Raw genomic sequence first — 21,960 nt, forward strand, 5'->3', positions numbered from 1 at the left:
GTTACCCAGCCTCTGGCTACTTCATTACAGTAGTTCACTTAGGCTGCTCAGAACATGGCAGCCACATTTGTTGAACGTAAAATGAAACTGATTTAGTTGCAGTAGCTGAATAGTCATAGACTCTTTGTTTATATCTTAACAAGATTGTAACAAGATGAATTGATCTGTGAGGGTGAAATACACATTGTGGTTTAAAACTCCCATGATCTACTTCACCTCATCCATTTGAGTGAGTTCCACTGGGGCTCATTTCAGTCAGCGTGTGGCTCTACGGGGGCCTGAGATTCTGTGGACTCAGTGCCAAAGCATTTGTGTTTTCATGGAGTTACATGGTTTTGTCATGAATTAATGCATTTTGTAGTATTTTGTAGTTTTTTTAGCCTGACCTATACCTGAAAGTTATGTGACACTTGGTGCTCAATGTTTTAGACATGTGACAACTAATACATAGGTGAGATCAAGGTGAGTGTATCAGGGAAATGGATTGCTGTTTGTGTGAGTATGTATGTGTGTGTGTGTGTGTGTGTGTTTCTGTAAGCTCACAAACCTTAGCTTATATTGCAATGCCCTCTTGTGGACAAGAGAGTGTCGTGTCTGATTTGTAGGTCTGTGATAGAAAAAACACTCATCTTTGCTGATCTGAATAAAACTCTTTGCTCTTGGTTCTTTTTTTTTTTTCTTTTTTTTCTTACTTCAGAAGTCTGGCAGAGTGTGGAGCAAAAAAAAAGGTTTATTTTGCCAGTGCAATACCAACAGGACAAACCTGAGTAAGTCGCGAGACTACACTGGCGTTACAGAGTTTTACATTATTTTGGCATCTGAAGAGACCCTCTTGTCTTGCAATATATGAGCATTTATGGAGCGCTTCTGTCAACCATCGCAGATTGAAATAGGCTGTGCTATGTCACCATACTGTTCCTGAGTATGTAAGGGCCCTGAACTTTGTTTGTATTCCTATTATACAGTATATATATATCAGTCAGTCAGTCAGTCAGCCAGTGAGGAAGAAATGTCATATTGAAAAATAGTCTCAATATCACATATAAGATTAAATATATATATATATATATATATATATATATATATATACGTATATATATAATAGGAATACAAACAAAGTTTAGGGTCATTCATCAATACTGAATTGAGTTCAATAACATGGTTTTGAAAAAATCCTGTGTAAAAACTTGCACTGAAACATGTGATATTACAACTTAATTCATACTTTACATCTTTCAATATTATATCAAATCTATGAAATATTTGGCACAGATATCTATAAATAAATAAAAAAACGGTTGAAAATGATCATTACTTCGGCGTGTGGGGTTAAGTCCTGCCATGCCTCTCTTCAGTGTGGTGAATTTTTTGACAACAAGCAGAGCTATACTGCCGTTTGATTGGTTGTTAAACATCCAATTAAATGAACTTGAGGTATCAGGTGGTGATACATGTTACAAAAAGTTTAAAAAACCCAAGCTGTCATGTGACGTCCATTGTAATAGACACAGGGTACAGGCAGGCACGCCAGTCCACCTTGGATCACAAGATATTTGCTGCGTTGAAGTCTGTAACTTCGAGGATATGTGTAGAAAAGCGTAGTGTGTATACGAGTGAGCTTGCTGGCCACACACTCTGTAATGGTCCCGAACGGAATTCCTCTCCTTGTGCAGCAGACAGACGTAAACACCTTCATTACAACGTTTGACATTAACAGACATTAACAATGATAGAAATCCACCTTTGTCACCGACGACAGAGTTTAGGTGTTCCCAGGTGGTGTCGATGGTTTATCCAACCAAGATGGCAATTTAGCAGAACGAGTCACGAAAACCGCGCCCCCTAGAGGAAAATGATGATTCCACAGGCTGTCCTATAAGAAGTGCTGTTGGACTGGGGTATGACGTTATCAAAACGCTTTAATACATCTGATAATTGTCCCATGTCTTTGTGAGCAAATCCTTAAAACTCTGATGGATTTAAGTAATTATAGAAAATAACAATGTTATTATAATTATCATATATCTGGCATCATATATTGGTATAGTCAATACATACAATGATTTTAGTGTACCCACTTAAATAAATACATATTTAATAGGAAATGGAATGGATATGAATGTCATTTTTATTCAACATATGCAATATAATAGTCTGTCATCCATAACATTTTAATTCCTTCCATTTGTTCAAACTAACTTATCAAAAAGTGTGACAGTAAAACCATCCACAGAGACAGCTGTCAATCAAACAGCATCATAGTTATCCTACTGGTATCTGGTCCAATAGCTGGAAAGCATTTGCTTTCTCTTCATCTGCACCCTGTCCCCTTTTTCTGTTCCTGTATCTCCCCTTGGCTCCCTCCTTTTGTCTCCCCTACAACAGGTACATGGTGGCAAGGCAGGATGCCAGTACGGTGGCCCAGAAGGCTCTAGCTACACTGGCGGCTCCGATCTCAGTGCGGTTGTGGAAGGCCTTGTCATGGACATAGGTGATGATGAAGAGGGCTCCTTCGAAGGCCTCCTCACAGGCCGGCTGGATCTGCTCCTCGGGGAGGAGGTGGCCAAACTCGCCCTTGTCCCTCAGCTCAAAGGTGTAGGAGAAGGGGATCCCCATCAGACGAGCCCAGTCTCGGGAGGAACCAGAGTTAGGGTCTGGAAGACAGAGAGGAGAGAGAGAGAGAGAGAGGGAGAGGGAGAGGGAGGGAGGAAGGGAGAGAGAGAGAGAGAGAGAGAGAGAGATAGATAAGGGGATTGTTATATGCTGTACACACATGTATGCACATTTGCACATACTCTATTCTATATTTACACAATCAGACAGACAGACAGACAGACAGACAGACAGACAGACAGACACAGACAGACAATCAGACAGACAGACAGACAGACAGACAGACAGACAGACAGACAGACAGACAGACAGTCCCTCACAGAGAATATCAGGTGAGGTTCCCACTCGGTAGTCCATCCCATGTACGGCCTTCATGGCTTTAGCAGCAGCCTGGCCCACAGCCATCTGTGGAGGAGACACACTACTGACACACGGCCCAGTTCTGGCCCAGATGCGGCCCGCTGAGACTGTTACACTTTATGGGGGGTTTGCTGCAGCATAGTATAAAGGGATGAAGTTTAAAGTTTGACCATTATTAACTGCAGTGTGCATGTGTGAGCGTGTGTAGGCGTCTCACCAGCTCGTCATAGTTGGGTGCTGAGATGTGGGGGTGTCCATACGGCAGGAGCAGTAGTTGACCTGCAGAGTGGATGGTGAGGAAGCAGAGGATCTGGTCCACTCTGCTCCCCACAAACTGTGTCACCGCCTGGGCCTCTTTCTCTGACACGGGCCCAGAGCCACAGTACGTGTTGTGGCAGCAGTCTCTGGACACCCCCACAGCTGGAGCACAGGGAAGCAACTCAGGAATGCATATTCACATTCATTCTCATGGATTAATCATCAAAACATAAAATGTTGTCATATCTTTCATATACACATTATAGTTGTAAACTATAGCGTATCTAAGGTATGGCAGTTATAGCAGGTATGGCACGTGTCCAGGCCACATGAAGGGGGAGCCACTGAGCAGTTTCTAAAGTCAGACAAGCCATCCTCAAATGGTGAAAACATTTCCCGCAGATGCACGCTGTTCTTTAGATAACGGCAGAATTTTCATTTTGGAAATGTAGATATCCCCTTTTAGCCGTGCTGAAACTCACTGCCCCAGTTTGCATTGAAGTTCCTGTTGAGATCCACGCCATGGCAGGTACAGCCTTCATGGGGCGTCGACCTTGACTTCCTCCACAGTCGAGTCTGGGGAAACAGTCAATCCCTTTTCAAAGCTCTTTGTCACAGTTTTAGTATATGACCTCAATATCCCAACATAGAGTCATTAGTTTATCAGCTCAGTATCCTAATATGTCTTTTAGAAAGAGGTCCTACTTGGTAGTCTGGTGCTGCCAACCTATATTCACTGCTTACATTGTGGTCTGGAACAACTAAATTAGATACCAATTGGACTATGGGGATAGACACTGAGCATTGATCCTAAATATATTAATTGTGATTGGATCAGGTCAGAGCTTACTTCACAAACGCAGAGATCCCTTCAGTGAAATGGTGAATAGAAACTAGTAGCCATTACTAAATAGAAACAACAGTGATTAAGCTTACCCAACCCAGTAGGGAAAAGAGCCAAAACACCCTCAGAAGAGACATCCTGCTCGTTATTTCTCAACTTTACCAACATAACTTTTGACAAAATACTGTCTACCATAAACACATGAATCAGAAGATATTGAATGAACGGAATAGGCCTACTGCAATGATGATGATGGCTGATGTTCACCAGGTAACTCACACTCTCATTAATCCAGCTGTACATGTAGCCATCAACATTCAGCACAGGGGTGACATACAAGTCCATGTTCTTTAGCATCTCATTAAGCTTCTTGTCTGTTTTGTAGTGCAGTAAAATCTGACCAAGAAAAAAAAACAGCAGTATTTTAAATCACTGTTTCTCAGTTCAGGTTATAAGGTGCGATAGTGCAGTAGGTTTTAGGATGTCTACTTAATCAAGCTTGATTGACATATTACTTATTCAACTGAAAATATGTAAAAGCCTTGCAAACACCACCAATAGCCCAGTTGGCACTGCCACAAGCTTGCTATCATGCTAACTGGCATATTTTGGTTATTGGCGATGTCGAGCTGTGAAGGCTTTTCTTCTTCCAACTAAAACAACAAAACTACATAGTGCAAAAAGTGGCAAATTGTTACATAATGTTGTTTTAACCTGTTAGTGATGCTCTTTCTATACCTCTTTAACAAACCACTGGCAGAAGGCAGGAGCGATCCACTCTCTGGCGTGGATACCACAGTCCATCCAGATGGCTTTCTTCTGCACTCCCTCAGAGCCTAGACCAATCTGACACACAGCAGTCCATACAGTCACATCCAACCCTGTGCACCGTTCCATATGCATGCATACAACATGCAACTCAAACACACACACACACACACACACACACACACACACACACACACACACACACACACACACACACACACACACACACACACACACACACACACGCATAAACACACACACACACACACACACACAGTTATACATGTCCACAGCTGTTCACAAACCGTCCTCTTAAAGGCATAATCTGTGATTCGGTTTCGGTTTTGTGAAAGGTTGTTGATATTTGAGCTCAACGGCCAATCAAATACGCCCCTCCATTCCGTGCGTCAGAAGCACCGTGTTGATTGGCTGGGATTGTTTATGTTTGTTTCACATTCAGCAGTTAGCAGCCGTCAACTTTGCCTTATATCACTAACCTAAACTTAGAGGGCCAACATACGCTATCTTGGATAAATAAATCTATTTCACAATCATTAAGAAAAAATCCTGGATCTGGATCTTGATTTGGATCCACTCAAGATTTAATCTTCCTTGGTCCATGATGCACAAGTTTCATGAAAATTGGCCCGTTAGTTTCTGCATCATCCTGCTGACAGACAGACAGACAAATACACAAACTAAACCAAAAACAAGCTCCTTGGCGGAGGTACAGATTGAACCTTGAGGTATGTGATGTTCCTGCCCTCAAAGGTCTCTCCGTACACAGAGGAGGACACCAGCTCTGGGTTCTCTGTCACCACACGCTCCATCCAATCAGAGATCTGAGAAGGCAAAAGTCGAGATGTCCTACCGTCACAAGTGGAACATCCTAAAAAGGATCTCTTACCGATGTAGCATCAATAAATACGATCAATAAATTACATAAATAAATAAGATCAATAAACAACATCAATAAATTAGATCAATAAACAACATCAATAAATTAGATCAATAAACAACATCAAAAAAATAAGATCTGGTCCTGGTCTCAGCCCAATCCATTCTAGGATCTCTGTACTTGCTGATCTGAGAAAGGAAGAGAGGAGATGTTCGGCTATCACAAGCTCAGAGGATTGAAGGGACCTTCTGACAGTGATGATTTACTAAGATATCACCAGACTACTGAACCACTGGATCTAATCCAGTCATATCGTGTCATGGAATCTTTATGTCCACTGTTAAAGCAATTCTAGTTATGCAGTTAAAACATTTCTACATTTAAACAGTTCCATGACTACATCAGTTACAGTGTTGCTGTCAAATTGAGGTTTCAGAAAGTTTTTAAATCTTCAGACGCATATAGATACCAGTTAGCTGTGTATGTGTTCATGACAAGTCATTCTGAGAAATTGCTCCTTACAATTTGTGTCAAAATGGCACAGCACTCCCCATGTGGTATGCAGCTGGTGCCCAAGATTATTTTGGATATTTCTCTGCAGTACAAATGCATTGTGGCAGTGGTTCTCAAAGTGGGGGGCGCGAACACTCTCCAGGGGGGGCGCGATGTCACAGACGGAGAAAAAGAAAAAAAAAACGCCGACCTGTCACTGGTTAGTGAAAGCTCCCTCAGTGGCTAAATGCAAGGGGCTGGACTGACCCAAACAAATCAAATACTGTTTTGCTCCTGATCCACCAATCAAAACGGAGTTGTATCATTTGAACGCGAGTTGCACCTAAGTTTCCGAGTATAAAAAAAAAAACGCAGGCATTGGTAAGCGCTCACCCTGAGACGACACAGGAGACGTTTCCTGTATCATTCAGATATTCATTGCTTTATAAACAGTGTTTTTAAAGACTCACTCCTTCCTTAGTAATACCTTACTTCACTTGCAGTAGGTCTATTCGTAGCCTATTCTAAGGAGTAATTTGCTCCACAATCTTTAAAAAAAGCTCGTAGCCCCGAGAGCTAGCCTAGCTAGCTACCTTTTCCAACTACAGCTAGCCCTTTTCTCCTTAACACCTAGCCTACCTTTACATTTTTTGATCATCCACCGTGTTGCAACAAATAAAACACCAGCACTTGAATACTATTTTGTGCTGTCCCTGTCTACATTGTGTACAGTTCGTTTTGTTAGGAATCATTGCCTAGCACAGCCTTATCCATTATTCGTGTGCAAATCGTTCACAACCACACATTCAAGAACACTACGTTGAAATTAGAACTTTATTAACTTCACACACACTGTATCAGCAAACAAACACAACATGGACAAGTTTGTGATTCGTAAAAGTCAGAAAGAGAAGCCTGTGGACTTCTTTAAACATAAACGTGATGGCCTCCAGCAACAACGAACCACCATGTCCAAGCATAGCACTGTCTCCAAGCAGTGTCTGGAGGCATCTTATGTAGTTGCTCATAGAATTGAGCTTGGCAAACCCCATACAATTGCCAAAACACTGATTTAGCCGGCCACGCAAGACGTGTAGAATAATGATAGGTATTGTGCTGAGTTTAGCTCCTATGTCAAATGACACTGTATCACGCCGAATATCAGAAATCAGTTTGGGTCCTATTTCAAAGAGGACTACCGTTCATTCGCCTGAGTTCGGGATCCATTTCTCTGCTCAGCAGATGAGCTGTCACTAGACATGAAAGAGCAGCTGAAGAGTGACAGTAGACTTAAGCATCTCCCCTCTTTCGTCATTCTGGGTAGCAATGATCAGCTTTGCGACATAGCCTTAAAAATGCTCCTCCTTTTCGCGTCGACATATTTGTGCGAGATAGGCTTTTCAAGACAGCGCTCAAAACTAAATACCGCAACCGCGCACAGATCGAGGATGACCTGATGACATATTTGTCAAACATTGCCCCAAGATTTGAGGACCTTTGCAGTGCAAAGCAGGCTCATGTCTCACATTGACAGACCTGTAGAATTTTTTTTGTAAAGATCAAAAGAGGCCCATAATAATAACAGTATCCTAGTGATAGCAATAATAACACTTATTATTATTATGATAATAATAATAATACAATAATAATAATTGGTCGATAATCATTAATTATAATAATAATAACATAATGATGGTGATAATAATGAATAGCCTAATAATAGGCCTACTATTACTGATAATAATAATAACAATAATACTAATAATAATAATAATAAATAGTTATAATAATTGTCTGTATGGGCCTAACAATAACAATAGCCTAACCTTGACATGTCAGGCCTATCAATAACAATATGCTATCTATCTATCTATCTATCTATCTATCTATCTATCTATCTATCTATCTATCTATAGTGGTGGTGTAGTTGAGGGCGGTGGCGGCGGCCCGCGGGCGGATGGGGGGGCCCCAACTACCCCTAACCAGCTTTGGGGGGGCCCAGCTTGCAAAAGTTTGAGAACCCCTGCTCTAGTCTATAAGAAGAATAGAAAATATCAGTTCCTTCAATCAACAGAGTGATCAAATTAGACCAACTGTTTGCTTTCAGCGTTATATAACAGGAGACCCTGAGAAAATAAGTGTGAATAGAAGTTGTGTGGATGTGTCGTAGTCATTGAAAATACATCCAATGGAATATCATTACTCACTAACGTGGAATAAGAGCAAATCAGGAGCACTTTCTCTCTTTTCTAATTGACAGCATTGAAATACTAAGTGGGTTTTTAATCTCCAAACTAATCCAAACTCTACTCTTTGTAATGAAAAATAATAGTCTACAAGATGAGTGTAGACTTGACTTAAGACCTGTGTTAGCTGACGCTTCTTTGTTGGATAATTATCATTTACTGCAGGCAGGGATGGATTAACGAACAGGCCTACCGGGCCCAGGCCCAGGCCCAGGGGCCCATGAGCTTAGGGGGCCCCTAGGCCAGAGCCTCTGCGTGAAGTCGCGGTTATGTATCTCTTATTTGTGGTTGAAAAAGGTGTATTTTATTCATTTGCTAATGGCTTTAATTGAGTGTACCTGTGCTGTGTTAGAAAAAGCTAGATTAATGCGAAAGTGATCAAGCATAACGTTTAGGGACTACTCAGGATACCTTATGCTATATATCCCCTCAAAATGGCAAACCTGTCTCTGTCATGGTTTTCATCATTTTTAGAGGGAATCGTCAGTAGCAATCTATAACAAAATTATACTGTATGCTTATCTTACATACACTATAGAAACTATTAAAAAACGATTCAATTAAATTAATAATTTCTTACTTTCTTTGTTATTTTTGTCATATACAGATATGCAATGATGATTGCTGGGTAATATGTATCTTGTTGTCCAATGTCAAGTCTCTATTTGATCATGTGATGAGACGATACGATATAGCTAGTTTAGGCGCAGAATCTGAAAGTCAAGACCTACAAGCAGGCAGAGTAGGCTACACCTGCCGGACGACGCCTTTCAAACATAAAAGTGGTGATGCATGATTCGATTTTTCAATGGACAGGATAGCCAGCCCATTCAGCCTCTCCTGCCCCATGCTGCCCCTCATGTAGGTCTTAATCCGTTTCAAGTTGGAAAAGAATCACTCGGCTGTTGCCCTGTCACATGTAATGTCAGAAACAATAGCAGGGCAGTGCACACCTCACCGAAGGTGGATGTTACAGAGTAAACTTTGACCTGTTTACTTTCCCAATACAATAGCCAAAGTATCTAATTCGACCGTAAAATCCAACACATTGGTTGTGTTTGTGTGTGCGTGTGCGTGCGTGCGTGTTTTGCGGGGGTTTTGGGGGAGGGGGGGCCTTCAAAATATCCAGGCCCAGGGGCCCGTGGTTTCTTAATCCGTCCATGACTGCAGGCAGCAACTGGAGAAACTATCCTAAGCGTTAGCCACATCACTAAAACAAGTTCTTCAGACTAGATGCAATGTCCTCAGTAAAACGCTAGAGGGCACTCTTTACATATGGTCTGCAATTGTCAAAAAGCCCAAAGTAAACCCCAGAGGCAGTAACTCTCTCCCACACACACCACTTTTCTCAGCTGTCTGAAATGCCTTGTTGGAATCCCGCCCCTTTTCCTTTCTTGCAATCTTGTAGCACAATGCTTATTGGCCACCTAGCTGACCAATCAGAGCACACTCATCAGGAAGGGGAGCTTAAAGACACAGGAGCATATAGGTAACAGCATCCTCTACAGACGCAACACTCACTAACAGTCACTGTGTAAATACCTGATTAAATACTGCAAATTAATTATAAACTGTATAAATAGCATGCATGCTTTTTCCCCTCAGTGTCACTTGTTGAATTATCTGAGCATTTCTGACGTTCTTCTTGTTACAGACCTGTGTCTGCCTCTACCTTTACGTATCTTTGAGCCGTTCATAAACCTGTTTGTCTGTGTTCTGACCTCCTGCCTTATTGCCTTTTATGACTCTGGATTTGCCTTCATGCATCTGTGGCTTTTTTAAATCTTATTTTTCTGTGTTCCTTTTTTGAATGTATGTGCTAATAAAGACACTAGCTGTCTGACTAAACCACCCTGCTCATGAATCCAGTCGCTCAGCCTTTATGACAGCATGGGAGAGCTGATCAGAGGAAGCACACACAGACACACACACACACACTCACACACACACACACACACACACACACACACACACACACACACACACACACACACACACACTCACACATACACACACACACCATGGTTGTGTTCTGTGTGGGAAGAGGGGTGAACAAACATACTGTTCACTATCTCCAATCTGCTTGGGGTTGGGAGTATGGAATCATTAACTCGCTAGCAAACAACTACATATAGCTCCTTTAACATTGTTTTCATATGCAATGCTGTTTGCCATACTGAAAAAACAACCTAAGATAAACAACCAAAGGATAAAATAAAACAGAGGGAGAAAGACTACTGGAGCTGATTAACTGTCATGTCAATGTTTGCAGCCTAGAAGGACTGAACCTGATGTGAAATACATGTAAAAACAAATTAACTGTAGAACATGTGTATTGCTGATTGTGTGTGTGTGTGTGTGTGTGTGTGTGTTTGTGTGTGTGTGTGTGTGTGTGTGTGTGTGTGTTTGTGTGTGTGTGTGTGTGTGTGTGTGTGTGTGTGTGTGTGTGTGTGTGTGTGTGACAGAGAGAGAGAGAGAGACTCAAACAACACATGTGAATGTGTAGAAAGGGTTAACTACACTGCCAGTACTAACAAAGAAACAGCTGCAGCACTGTCCAATCAGAAGCCTTCATGACTTTACCTGAGCTCCTCCCTCAGAAACTCCTCACGTTAATGAGGAAGTGAACTTGAGAGACATGTTGCTGTTCAGTTCCATTTGACACATTGTCCTAACAAAGAATATGCTATCTATATGGGAAAGGATCATAAACAGGAAACAGTAGCTGCGAAGACTGGAATATTGTCTTGAAGACTTGTCTCGTTTAATTTTAGTGAGTGTTCTGATTCAGACTGACACAAGTTTTTAGTGAAAGTGAAAGGAGAGACTGTCAGGCAACTACCAGAGAAAATGGCGTCCAAGTCCTTTTCAGAAGAGGATTTCTCCTGTCCTGTGTGTTGTGAAATCTTCAAGAATCCCGTTCTTCTAACATGTAGTCACAGTGTGTGTAAAGTCTGCTTACAGACGTTCTGGGAGACTAAAGGATCCAGGGAATGTCCAATCTGCAGGAGAAGATCCTCGAAATCTGAACCTCCATGTAACCTGCATCTAAAGAATCTGTGTGAGAGTTTCCAACAGGAAAAAAATCTGAGAGATCCATTCTGCAGTCTGCACCGTTCTGAACTCAAGCTTTTCTGTGAAGATGATAAACAGCCTGTGTGTGTGGTGTGTCGAGACTCAAAACTCCACAAGAACCACAACTTCAGTCCTATCAGTGAAGCAGCACTTGAGCGTAAGGTAAGATTAGTGGTCATCAATTTTATTCATATTGTAAATGACGTTGGACAACCATATGTATTTTCTTGGTAAAACTTCACCCAGAAACCCACCTCATTCGATAGTCGTGTGGTTGCTTTAGTGTTCATCCCAAACCACTAGGTGTCATCATGTCCCTTATCTCATCTTTCTTCTCTACCGTTGAACCTTCTTGCATGACCTCCTCTCCATAAGTCTGTACCTACTGTACAAAACACATCTCACAATTACAGTTATTATATTGTCTTGAACAGTTAAAATCACCTTGATCAAGATATCAAAATGAACTGAATAAATAGTGTGAGACGGTGAAATCCCCCCTTCTCACCGCGGCAAGAAAATGGATGTTGCCCTGCAAAAGACTTGGTCTCCCCCTCTGGAATGGTAGGGGCCGGGCTCCCCCGCGTTATTGGTTGGTGCTAATTGGACTAAATGAGCCCAATGGGCTGCCCTATTTAAGGGGTGCCTGGGGAGAGGCATGAAAGTTTAGCGCTAACCTGGTGTGAGGTTAAGTGTTTAGCAGTGTTTAGCAGTGTGAAGCAGTGTTTAGCAGTGTGAAGCAGTGTGAAGCAGTGTGAAGCAGTGTGAAGCAGTGTGAACACTGTTAACACTGTTTGCCTTGTTTTGTGCCTAGTTTATGTGCTGCGCTGAATTATGATTAGTGAGATTTGTGCTTAATGAGAATCTGTGATTGTGAATTGTGCAAAGTTTGAGTCTTCAAAGTGAATTGTGCCTAGTTTGAGTCTGCAAAGTGAATTGTGCCTAGTTAATTGTAGCACTTTGAGTGCGATTGTCTTTGTGATGTATGTTTGTTTATTTTGTGGGCACATATTTGGGGGTGGATACCAGAAAGTCCCCCCTTTAAAAAAAAAGAAAATATTTGTGTACAAAAGAAGCCACCATCTCCTGCACATTCTTCCCCATCTTCACCACCCAGTCCAGGCGCCCACATCCCAAAAACGTGGGGTGACCGCCCGGTCCCTCACAAATAGTTCAATTGTGACTGTGTTCGACTTTTGCACAGTAATTGGCAATACCTAATTAAAAATGTAGCTTGTTAAACACTTCATAAAACATTCATAAGCACTTAATAATGTATTCATAAAGAAATAATTTTAACATTAATGATAGGCATATAAGAATGGATAAAGAAATTACTTATATGAATATTTGTAATGAAATAATTGCAACTGTGCTGGCTTAAAGGAAAATATGAATGTAAGCAACTTTCATTACCGGTATAAATGTTATATGTATGTGTACATATGTATGTTGTAAAATGTATATACAGTATATATATATATATGTGTGTGTGTGTGTGTGTTTTATATATATATATATATATATATATATATATATATATATGTAAATATGTCATCTTCAAAACACTATTAACACTGTCACAATCAAATCAAACCAAACCAAACCAAACCAAACCAACAATCAAACCAAACCAAACATGTTTATAATAAGGGTTCAAAATCTAGCATCCAGTCATAGCATCGTTACCTTAATAATGTGTTAATTCATACCAGGAAGAACTGAAGATCAAACTGCAGCCCTTACAGAAGAAGCTGGACAACTTTAAACAAGTTAAAACTACCAGTGATAAAACTTCCCAACACATAAGAGTAAGAGTTATGGATTGTTTTTTTTAAACACCACTGCATATAACAGAAACTACATTAATATCATATATAAGACACCTTTGTGTGATGACATGTGGTATTACAGGTCCAGGCCCAACACACAGAGAGGCAGATCAAGGAGGAGTTTGAGAACCTTCACCAGTTTCTACGAGATGAAGAGGCAGACCGGTTAGCTGCACTGAGGGAGGAAGAGGAGCAGAAGAGTCAGATGATGAAGGAGAAGATTGAGAAGATGAGCAGAGAGATCTCATCTCTTTCAGACACAATCAGAGCCATAGAGGAGGAGATGGGAGCTGATGACATCACATTTCTGCAGGTAGGGTCCATGCTTTATCTTTGTTAGTGAACCTCTGACACCAACATCTGATTATGGAGTCTACAGAGTAAACCTCATGCTTTTGATGAGATGGAGAAGAGAAATATCCAAACTTACACTACTGACACACACACACACACACACACACACACACACACACACACACACACACACACACACACACATGCACACACACACACACACACACACACACACACACACACACACACATACACCCACACACACACACGTACACACGTACACACATACACACAAATGTACGCAAAACAAAGAAACACACACACACACACACACACACACACACACACACACACACACACACACACACACACACATGCAGACACACTCAGACACACACACAGGCTATCCAATTCAATTCAATCCATTTTGGTTTTGTAGCGCCAAAACAGAGCCCTGGTCCTGAGCCCCCTTAGAGCACAATGGCAACAGGGGCAAGGAAAAATTTGCTGTTAATCAGGAAGAAACCTTAAGCAGAACCAGAGCACATAAGGGGGGCCCATCTGCTTGAGGCCGGCAGGGTAGAGATAGAAAAAGAAGGGGGGGGGGGACATAGCAGAAGAAATCAGACATGTATCATGATGAGCATGCTAGCATACATGTGGTCAATATACACAACATACATGTGGTAAATGTACACAGCACAGAATACATGTGATAAATGTACACATTATATATGGGGTAAATGTACACAGCATGCATCAGAATCAGAAAGGTTTTTACTGCCAAGTAGGTTTTCACCTACGAGGAATTTTTTGTGGTACGTTGGTGCAAACAATAAACATACAAAATAAACAATACACATATTAAGTTACAGCAGGAGTGTGCAAAAAAGGGATTAGAGTCCGTGTTGGGGGGCGGGGGTCCCGGGCCTTGTTGATGAGGCCAACCGCAGACGGGAAGAAGCTGCTCAGGTGGTGTGAGGTTTTGGTCCTGATGGACCGCAGCCTTCTGCCGGAGGGGAGTGGCACAAGGAGTTTGTGTCCAGGGTGGGAGGGATCAGCCATAATCTTCCCTGTACGCCTCAGGGTCCTGGATGCATACAAATCCTGGAGAGATGGCAAATTGCAGCCAATCACCTTCTCCGCAGAACGAATGACACGCTGCAGTCTGCTTTTGTCTTTGGCAGTGGCAGCAGCGTACCAGATGGTGATGGAGGAGGTGAGGATGGACTCAATGATGGAGGTGTAAAAGTTCACCATCATTGCCTTTGGCAGGTTGAATTTCTTCAGCTGCCGCAGGAAGTACATCCTCTGATGTGCCTTTTTGGTGAGGGAGATGATGTTTAGCTCCCACTTGAGGTCCTGGGAGATGATGGTGCCCAGGAAGCGGATGGACTCCACACTGTCAACTGGGGCGTCACTCAGGGTGATGGGGTTGGGAGGGGCTGGGTTCTTCCTGAAATCGACAACCATCTCCACTGTTTTCAGCGCGTTGAGCTCCAGATTGTTCTATCCACAGCAGGTCACCAGATGGTCAATCTCCCACCTGTAGGCAGACTCATCACCACCAGAGATGACCCCAATGAGGGTGGTGTCGTCCGCGAACTTGAGGAGCTTGACGGACTGGTGACTGGAGGTGCAGCTGTTGGTGTACAGGGAGAAGAGAAGAGGGGAAAGAACGCAGCCTTGAGGGGAACCGGTGCTGATGGTCCGGGGGTCAGAGACATGTTTTCCCAGCCGCACGTGCTGCCTCCGGTCAGACAGGAAGTCTGTGATCCACCTGCAGATGGAGTCAGGCACACTCAGCCGGAGAAGCTTGTCCTGTAGCAGAGCCGGGATGATAGTATTGAAGGCAGAGCTGAAGTCCACAAACAGGATCCTGGCATAGGTTCCTGAGGTGTCCAGGTGCTGGAGGATGGAGTGAAGGGCCATGTTTACTGCATCGTCTACAGACCTGTTAGCTCTGTAGGCAAACTGGAGGGGATCCAGTAGAGGGTCAGTGATGACAGTTTTTTTGGGGACGGGGATGATGGTCGAGGTTTTGAAACAGGCTGGTACGTGGCATGACTTCAGTGAGGAGTTAAAAATGTCTGTAAACACCGGTGACAGCTGTTCAGCACAGTGCTTTAGGATGGATGGAGAGACAGAGTCTGGCCTGGTTGCTTTGCGGGGGTTCTGACTCCTAAAGAGTCTGAAGACGTCCCTCTCCATAATGGATAGAGTCGTCACTGTGGTGGGGGAGAAGGGGGGTTGCTCTGAGGTGGGCAGCTGTGGAGAGGCGTAGGCCTCTGCTGTGGTGGGGAAGGTGAAGCTGATGGGCTGGAGCTGGTGGGTGGTGTCACAGGGGATGGTATCAGGACTGTCCCATTGTCTTTCGAAGCGACAGTAAAACTCGTTCAAGTCATTGGCCAGGCGTGGGTCGTTAGTGGAGTGGGGGGCTCTAGGCTTAAAGTTTGTCATCTGCCTAAGCCCTTTCCAGACAGAAGCAGAGTCGTTGGCTGAGAACTGGTGTTGGAGTTTCTCAGAGTAAAGACATTTAGCATCTCGCACCTCCTTGCTAAACATGTATTTTGTCTCAATAAACCTGTCTCTGTCCCCACTCCTGAATGCCTCTTACTTCTCCAACCTTAACTTTCTGAGTTTAGCTGTGAACCAGGGTTTGTCGTTGTTATAACTCACCCTGGTGCGTGATGGTAAACAGCTGTCCTCACAGAAGCTGATATATGATGTCACAGCTTCTGTGTACTCATCCAGACTGTTGGTAGCGGTCCTGAAGACATCCCAATCAGTACATTCCAAGCACGCCTGAAGATCCTCCACAGCTTCACTGGTCCACTGCTTAGATGTCCTCACAACAGGTTTGCAGAGTTTTAATTTCTGCCTGTATGCAGGGATCAAATAGACCATGACGTGGTCAGAGTGTGGTAAATGTACACAGCATACATGGGGTAAATGTACACAGCATACATGGGGTAAAAGTGCATAATACATACAAACATGATATGGTATATACATGATGCATACCAAATTGGTAGGAGAAAAGGTAGGAAGAGAGTATTGTAGAGATTAGTGGGTATAGTGGTATACAGTGTGCTCATAGGGTTACTATTACAGGGGTAAGTAGAGTAATAGAACTGAAAACTATTTCTATAGTAATAGAACTGAAAACTATGTATTTACATTGCAGGTAAAGGTAGCACAGAGTATGGGGTAGAATAAGTGTATGACAGTGTGGTGGGGTAGGTAACTGTACCTGTCGTCAATTTGAATTATCTCCGTCTTTTTACTTTACCCAATCGGAACTTGTTGCATGTGTTGTGCTACTCCCAACTTCGGGATAGTCGTGGTAAAGTCAATTGATCTTGTTTAAAAAACGGCTGACTGCTGAGAGGCAGTTTGGTATAATTTGTCAGCCATTTTGAGTGAGGCTTTCCTAAGTAGGTCCATATTCACCAAATATAAAAAAATGACCACAGCCACACAGCAGAGATCAGTTGACTCCCATCCCATGTAGCACACACACACACACACACACACAGTTGGGGGGGGGGGGGGCTCTACCTAGGGGCAGTCAGTCAGGAAGGCCTTGCTGCTCAAATGTCCATTTGAATGCTGATAAACCTGGTGTCAAAGGGCAGAATACAGAGCATAAAATAAAATAATGTCAGTAATATAACTCACTTCAGTTCAAAGGTGACACAAACAGGAAAACAGCAGTATTTGGTTTCATCAGTGTGCTTCAATTTTGTATTGAATACTGATGATAATCACAACCATCATCATCATCAATTGGTAGGAGAAAAGGTGGGCAGAGCATTCAAGTATCGTAGAGCTTAGTGGGTATACAGTGTGCTCGTAGGGTTACTATTACTAGGGTGAGTAGAGTATATAGAACTGAAAACTATTTCGATGGTGACAATATTTTACATTGCAGGTAAAGCTAGCACAGAGTATGGGGTAGAATAAGTGTATTACAGTGTGGTAGGGGTGGGTACGTGCAGGCTGAGGGTTTCTGCAAGTAGGTCAGGTGGAGAGACTACAGCATCACCCCACAGCGAAGATAGTCTGGACTAGGAGGGGAAGAAAGAAACAAAGTGAGTGGGTAGTGTTCAATTTGATAAATAAATAAGGAAATAAATGTAGGTAAGCATTTAACAGTAGGTAATATGGCCACATTATCAGTATCAGTATTAGCATTAGCAATAGGATATAGAAGGAGAGGGAGAGAGAGAGAGGCTGCCTGGCAAAGTGTATGGGAATTTATTTATGTTTAGTTTTGATGAGTTATGGTTGGCTGACATGGTGCATGTGGATTTTAGTTAGGATAGCAGGGGTGTCAAGATACACAACAGTGCCCAACTGGCTGATGACAGCCGCAACACGTGTCACATGCTGTACCCAGGATCCGTAAAGGCACTCCTTCACGGTACAACATGCACTGTCTGTAGCCCAGTTTTCTTGATATTGGGAATTGTATAGTTATAGTTTAGTTATGTTGACTGGCTTGGTGTATGGTGATTGTGAGTTATACAAGCATAGTGAGGGTGGCAGGATACAATAGCAATGCACAACTGGCTGGTGGCAGCTGCAACAAGCACCGTATGCTGTACCCAGGTTCCATAAAGGCACTCATTCACGGTACAACATGCGCTGTCTGTGGCCCACTCCTGCTAAACACAACAACATGGTCAGCAAGAAGTGCTAGGGCCTAACTCTAACCCTATCCACACATGAGCAAATCATTGTTATATTCAGACTGACTTTAGATGTAGAGCAATGATGCCTAACCCATCTCCCTCTTTAATTTCACAGAACTACAAAAGCACAGTGGAGAGGTGAGTGATCTGCCTCCTGTCTCTCTCTTCTAAGTAGTTCTGAACCCAAACCCGCAGCAGCACTGACTCCTGAATGTTATTACAGAGCCCAGTGCACACTGCAGGATCCAGAGAGGGTTTCAGGACCTCTGATCAATGTGGCAAAACACCTGGGCAACCTGAAGTTCAGAGTCTGGGAGAAGATTAAGGAGATTGTTCAATACAGTGAGTTCAGATGGCGCGTACACACACACACACACACACACACACACACACACACACACACACACACACACACCCCTCCTCATTTCTTCCGAGTGTCCTCCTCCTCTCTGCCTCCTCACCATCACATCTCTGTGGGCTCCACATGAATCTGCTCTCTAAGGTTTAGTGACGCCACAGACATTCTGAGCTGCAGGCTGAGCTCTTTGCTGTTCAGCAGGTTTTACATGAGGCCACCGAGTAAATGTCTGTGTGGGACTTGGGTTTTTCATTTTCCAGTTGTCTCTGATTCCAAAACAATCTTACACAGATGTGTTATGTCCACTGAATTTGACAAACATGGAGTCTAAATATCTTAATAATTCAAGCTGTTGACGCCCCTGTGTCATCTTATCATTGACTGAAGGCTGTTGTACTGGGGACATGTCTCTTAGAGCAGTAGAAACTGAACATAAATGTGTTGCTCACACACACACACACACACACACACAGTTGGAGGGGGAGGGGGGGGGGGGTGCAGTTGAGCTCTACCTAGGGGGGAGTCAGACAGGAAGGCCTTGCTGCTCAAATGTCCCTTTGAATGCTGATAAACCTGGTATCAAAGGGCAGAATACAGAGCATACAATAAAACAATGTCAGTAATATAAAGCACTTCAGTTCAAAGGTGACACAAACAGGAAAGCAGCAGTATTTGGTTTTATCAGTGTGCTTCAATTTTGTCTTGAATACTGATGATAATCACAACCAGCATCATCATTCTCATCATCAGAACCTGAACTGGATTCTCATGTGTGTATGTTCTCTCTCTCTCTCTCTCATTCTCGCTCTCTCATTCTCTCTCTCTCTCTCTCTCTCTCTGTAGCTCCTGTGACTCTGGATCCCAACACTGCACACCCACAACTCATCCTGTGTGAGGATCTGACCAGTGTGAGACTCAGTGATGAGACACAGCAGCTTCCTGATAACCCAGAGAGATTTGATAAGTATCCCTGTGTCCTGGGCTCTGAGGGCTTTAACTCAGGGACACACTGCTGGGAAGTGGAGGTTGGGGACAGTAATTACTGGCACCTGGGAGTGAAGACAGAGTCTAGTCAGAGGAAGGGAGTGGGTTTCATCACTGGAATCTGGCGTGTGGTTCATAATAGTGGTGCATATGGAGCACGCTCTCCATCCCACCCAGACACTCGCCTCACATTGAAGCAGAAACCCCAGAGGATCAGAGTGCAGCTGGACTGGGACAGAGGAAAACTGTCATTCACTGACCCTGATGATAACACACACCTGTACACTTTTACACACACTTTAACTGAGAGAGTATTTCCATTCTTTTTGACTTATTCACCTCTGAGGATCTTACCAGTGAAGGCTGCAGTAACAGTAGAGCAGCTCAGTTAGAGTTCAGACACCTGCTGCAGTTCATCACTGAACACTGATGATCAGGCAACATTTTTATTTTTGCAATTATTCTGGCAGCACAACACAATTTATTCACATAGAAAAATGCATTGGTGATATACATGCCAATGATTCATCTGAAGTTGTGGTGGTTATTATATTTCATAGTTATTGTATTTTCATGGGGAATGCAAGAAGTAATCTGGTCAATTCAGCACTTCATTCTGATGATTGGTTATGGAGGAGATGGGACAGGAATTTCTCCTTATTTTTTAGACTTTTCATGAAATGACTAGTTTTTAGAAAACTCTACTATGATGGGCACCTCTTGCCTAATAACCTGATATCTTCATAACTGAAGATGAGTTTATAATGATGATTGGCTCAAAGATTATGTTTCAGATCAAAATAATTTTTTATATTATAGATAGGTCCGGTTCTCATTCAAATTAATTAATAATCGGTGCCATGTTAATTATATATGCAATCTAGAATATTCCATAATCTTTGTCATGTCATTTATATCTGTAATCTAGAATATTCCGTAACTGTCTAATAGAAGCTGGTGACATAGACATCACCCTCTATCCACACTCACCATTCCACATCTCCCAGTTTCTGATCACTGACTCCACCCACATCATCACACACCTGAAAGCCATTATGGACTCAGTAAGTCACTGAATAAGTACCTGTGTCACCTGTTATGACACCACTATTCAAGTCTTCTTCCTGGCTGAGCATCCCTGGTAGTTCCGATACTCACCTGTGTCTGCCTCTCCCTTTACTGATTTTAACTGAGCCTTTTGATGAACCTGTTTTCCTGTGTACTGGTCTCCTGTGTCATTGCCTTTCATGAGTGTGCACCATTGTAAAGAATAAACCTTGTTCCTTATCCATCAGGACGTATAAGGCTCCATCGGGATCTATGTACTTAGTAGTGAGATTTGTCTCAAATCGCAGTGTGTGTGTTTGTCCATGTTATGTCCATGCTATGAAGTTATCTTTCTTTCACAATTCATGCACACATTCAGGTCCATGTTCCTGCCTAAATTGTTCAGTTGTTTGAATTGTTCGATGCTTTTATAACTGACCAAATCAGAACCCCTGCCTTTGCTGGATTTGGATTTCTTCATCGGACTTTACCGGAGCTCACAAACCTCAGCTTGTATTGGAGTGCCCTCTTGCGGACAAGAGAGGTAACTCTTTGAAAGAACATAATGGCTGAGGAAGGTCCCTATTTTTTATCAGATTTTAATGGGATGGAAATTAATTCATGACCAATACTTCTTCTTCATGTATCAAAAAACGTTTTGTTTTTTTATATACGTGCTATATTTCAGCATTCTGTCTGTTGTATTAGTTTAAGCCTACTAACTGGTCTGATATGTTTTACTTAATTGATTGCATTATGTCTTTTATAGTGTGTATAGATCATCATACTGTTTTAATGCAATGTATCTTGTTGAGTTGTCTGTTTAGTTTGTTGTGTAAAGCACAATGCAAAATCAAATCAAATTAAATGAAATACACTTATTTGCAGTGAGAACTGAGAAGAATACAAAATACTCCTGAAATGAATCAGCTAATTGTAGCCTCCTCAGTAAAGCTGGCCAGGCTGAAGGCAGATGTGGCCGGGTGCACGCTAAGGCTAATGTGAATAAATAAACTACATTTTGATCCGTACTGATCAGCAAATCCTCTTCAGGTCTATCAGTTAGGTTTGAGTTTGCACTAGGATATGTATAGAAGGTTGTATCTTACTTTTTGAAGTGTTTTTTTTAAGCATATTCGATGGAAATTAATTGTGTTCTCTATTTGTTTTAGCCTGTTTGTTATGATTAGGAAG

At 42.5% G+C, this 21,960-nt stretch overlaps 2 protein-coding genes across 2 annotated transcripts; one reads left to right on the top strand and one right to left on the bottom strand.

The window, feature by feature from the left end:
- Positions 1–2,293: 2,293 nt before the first annotated feature.
- On the bottom strand, positions 2,294–5,681 carry LOC105907240 (carboxypeptidase O-like). The gene is made up of 7 exons (XM_031577461.2): positions 5,584–5,681; positions 4,814–4,921; positions 4,355–4,471; positions 3,714–3,807; positions 3,191–3,393; positions 2,934–3,018; positions 2,294–2,654 (listed from the first exon to the last, which is right to left on the bottom strand). The coding sequence occupies exons 1-7, from the start codon at positions 5,671–5,673 to the stop codon at positions 2,377–2,379; spliced, it is 975 nt and encodes a 324-aa protein (XP_031433321.2). The 5' UTR covers positions 5,674–5,681; the 3' UTR covers positions 2,294–2,376.
- Positions 5,682–11,099: 5,418 nt separating this feature from the next.
- LOC105899469 (zinc-binding protein A33-like) lies at positions 11,100–21,008 on the top strand. Its single transcript, XM_042709282.1, has 5 exons — positions 11,100–11,716; positions 13,270–13,365; positions 13,469–13,699; positions 18,626–18,719; positions 19,579–21,008. Exons 1-5 carry the CDS (start codon positions 11,330–11,332, stop codon positions 20,109–20,111), a joined length of 1,341 nt encoding a protein of 446 aa, XP_042565216.1. The 5' UTR covers positions 11,100–11,329; the 3' UTR covers positions 20,112–21,008.
- The last annotated feature ends 952 nt before the right edge of the window (positions 21,009–21,960 follow it).

The sequence above is a fragment of the Clupea harengus genome, chromosome 2 (genome assembly GCF_900700415.2).
Source record: "Clupea harengus chromosome 2, Ch_v2.0.2, whole genome shotgun sequence".
NCBI classification, from domain to species: domain Eukaryota; kingdom Metazoa; phylum Chordata; class Actinopteri; order Clupeiformes; family Clupeidae; genus Clupea; species Clupea harengus.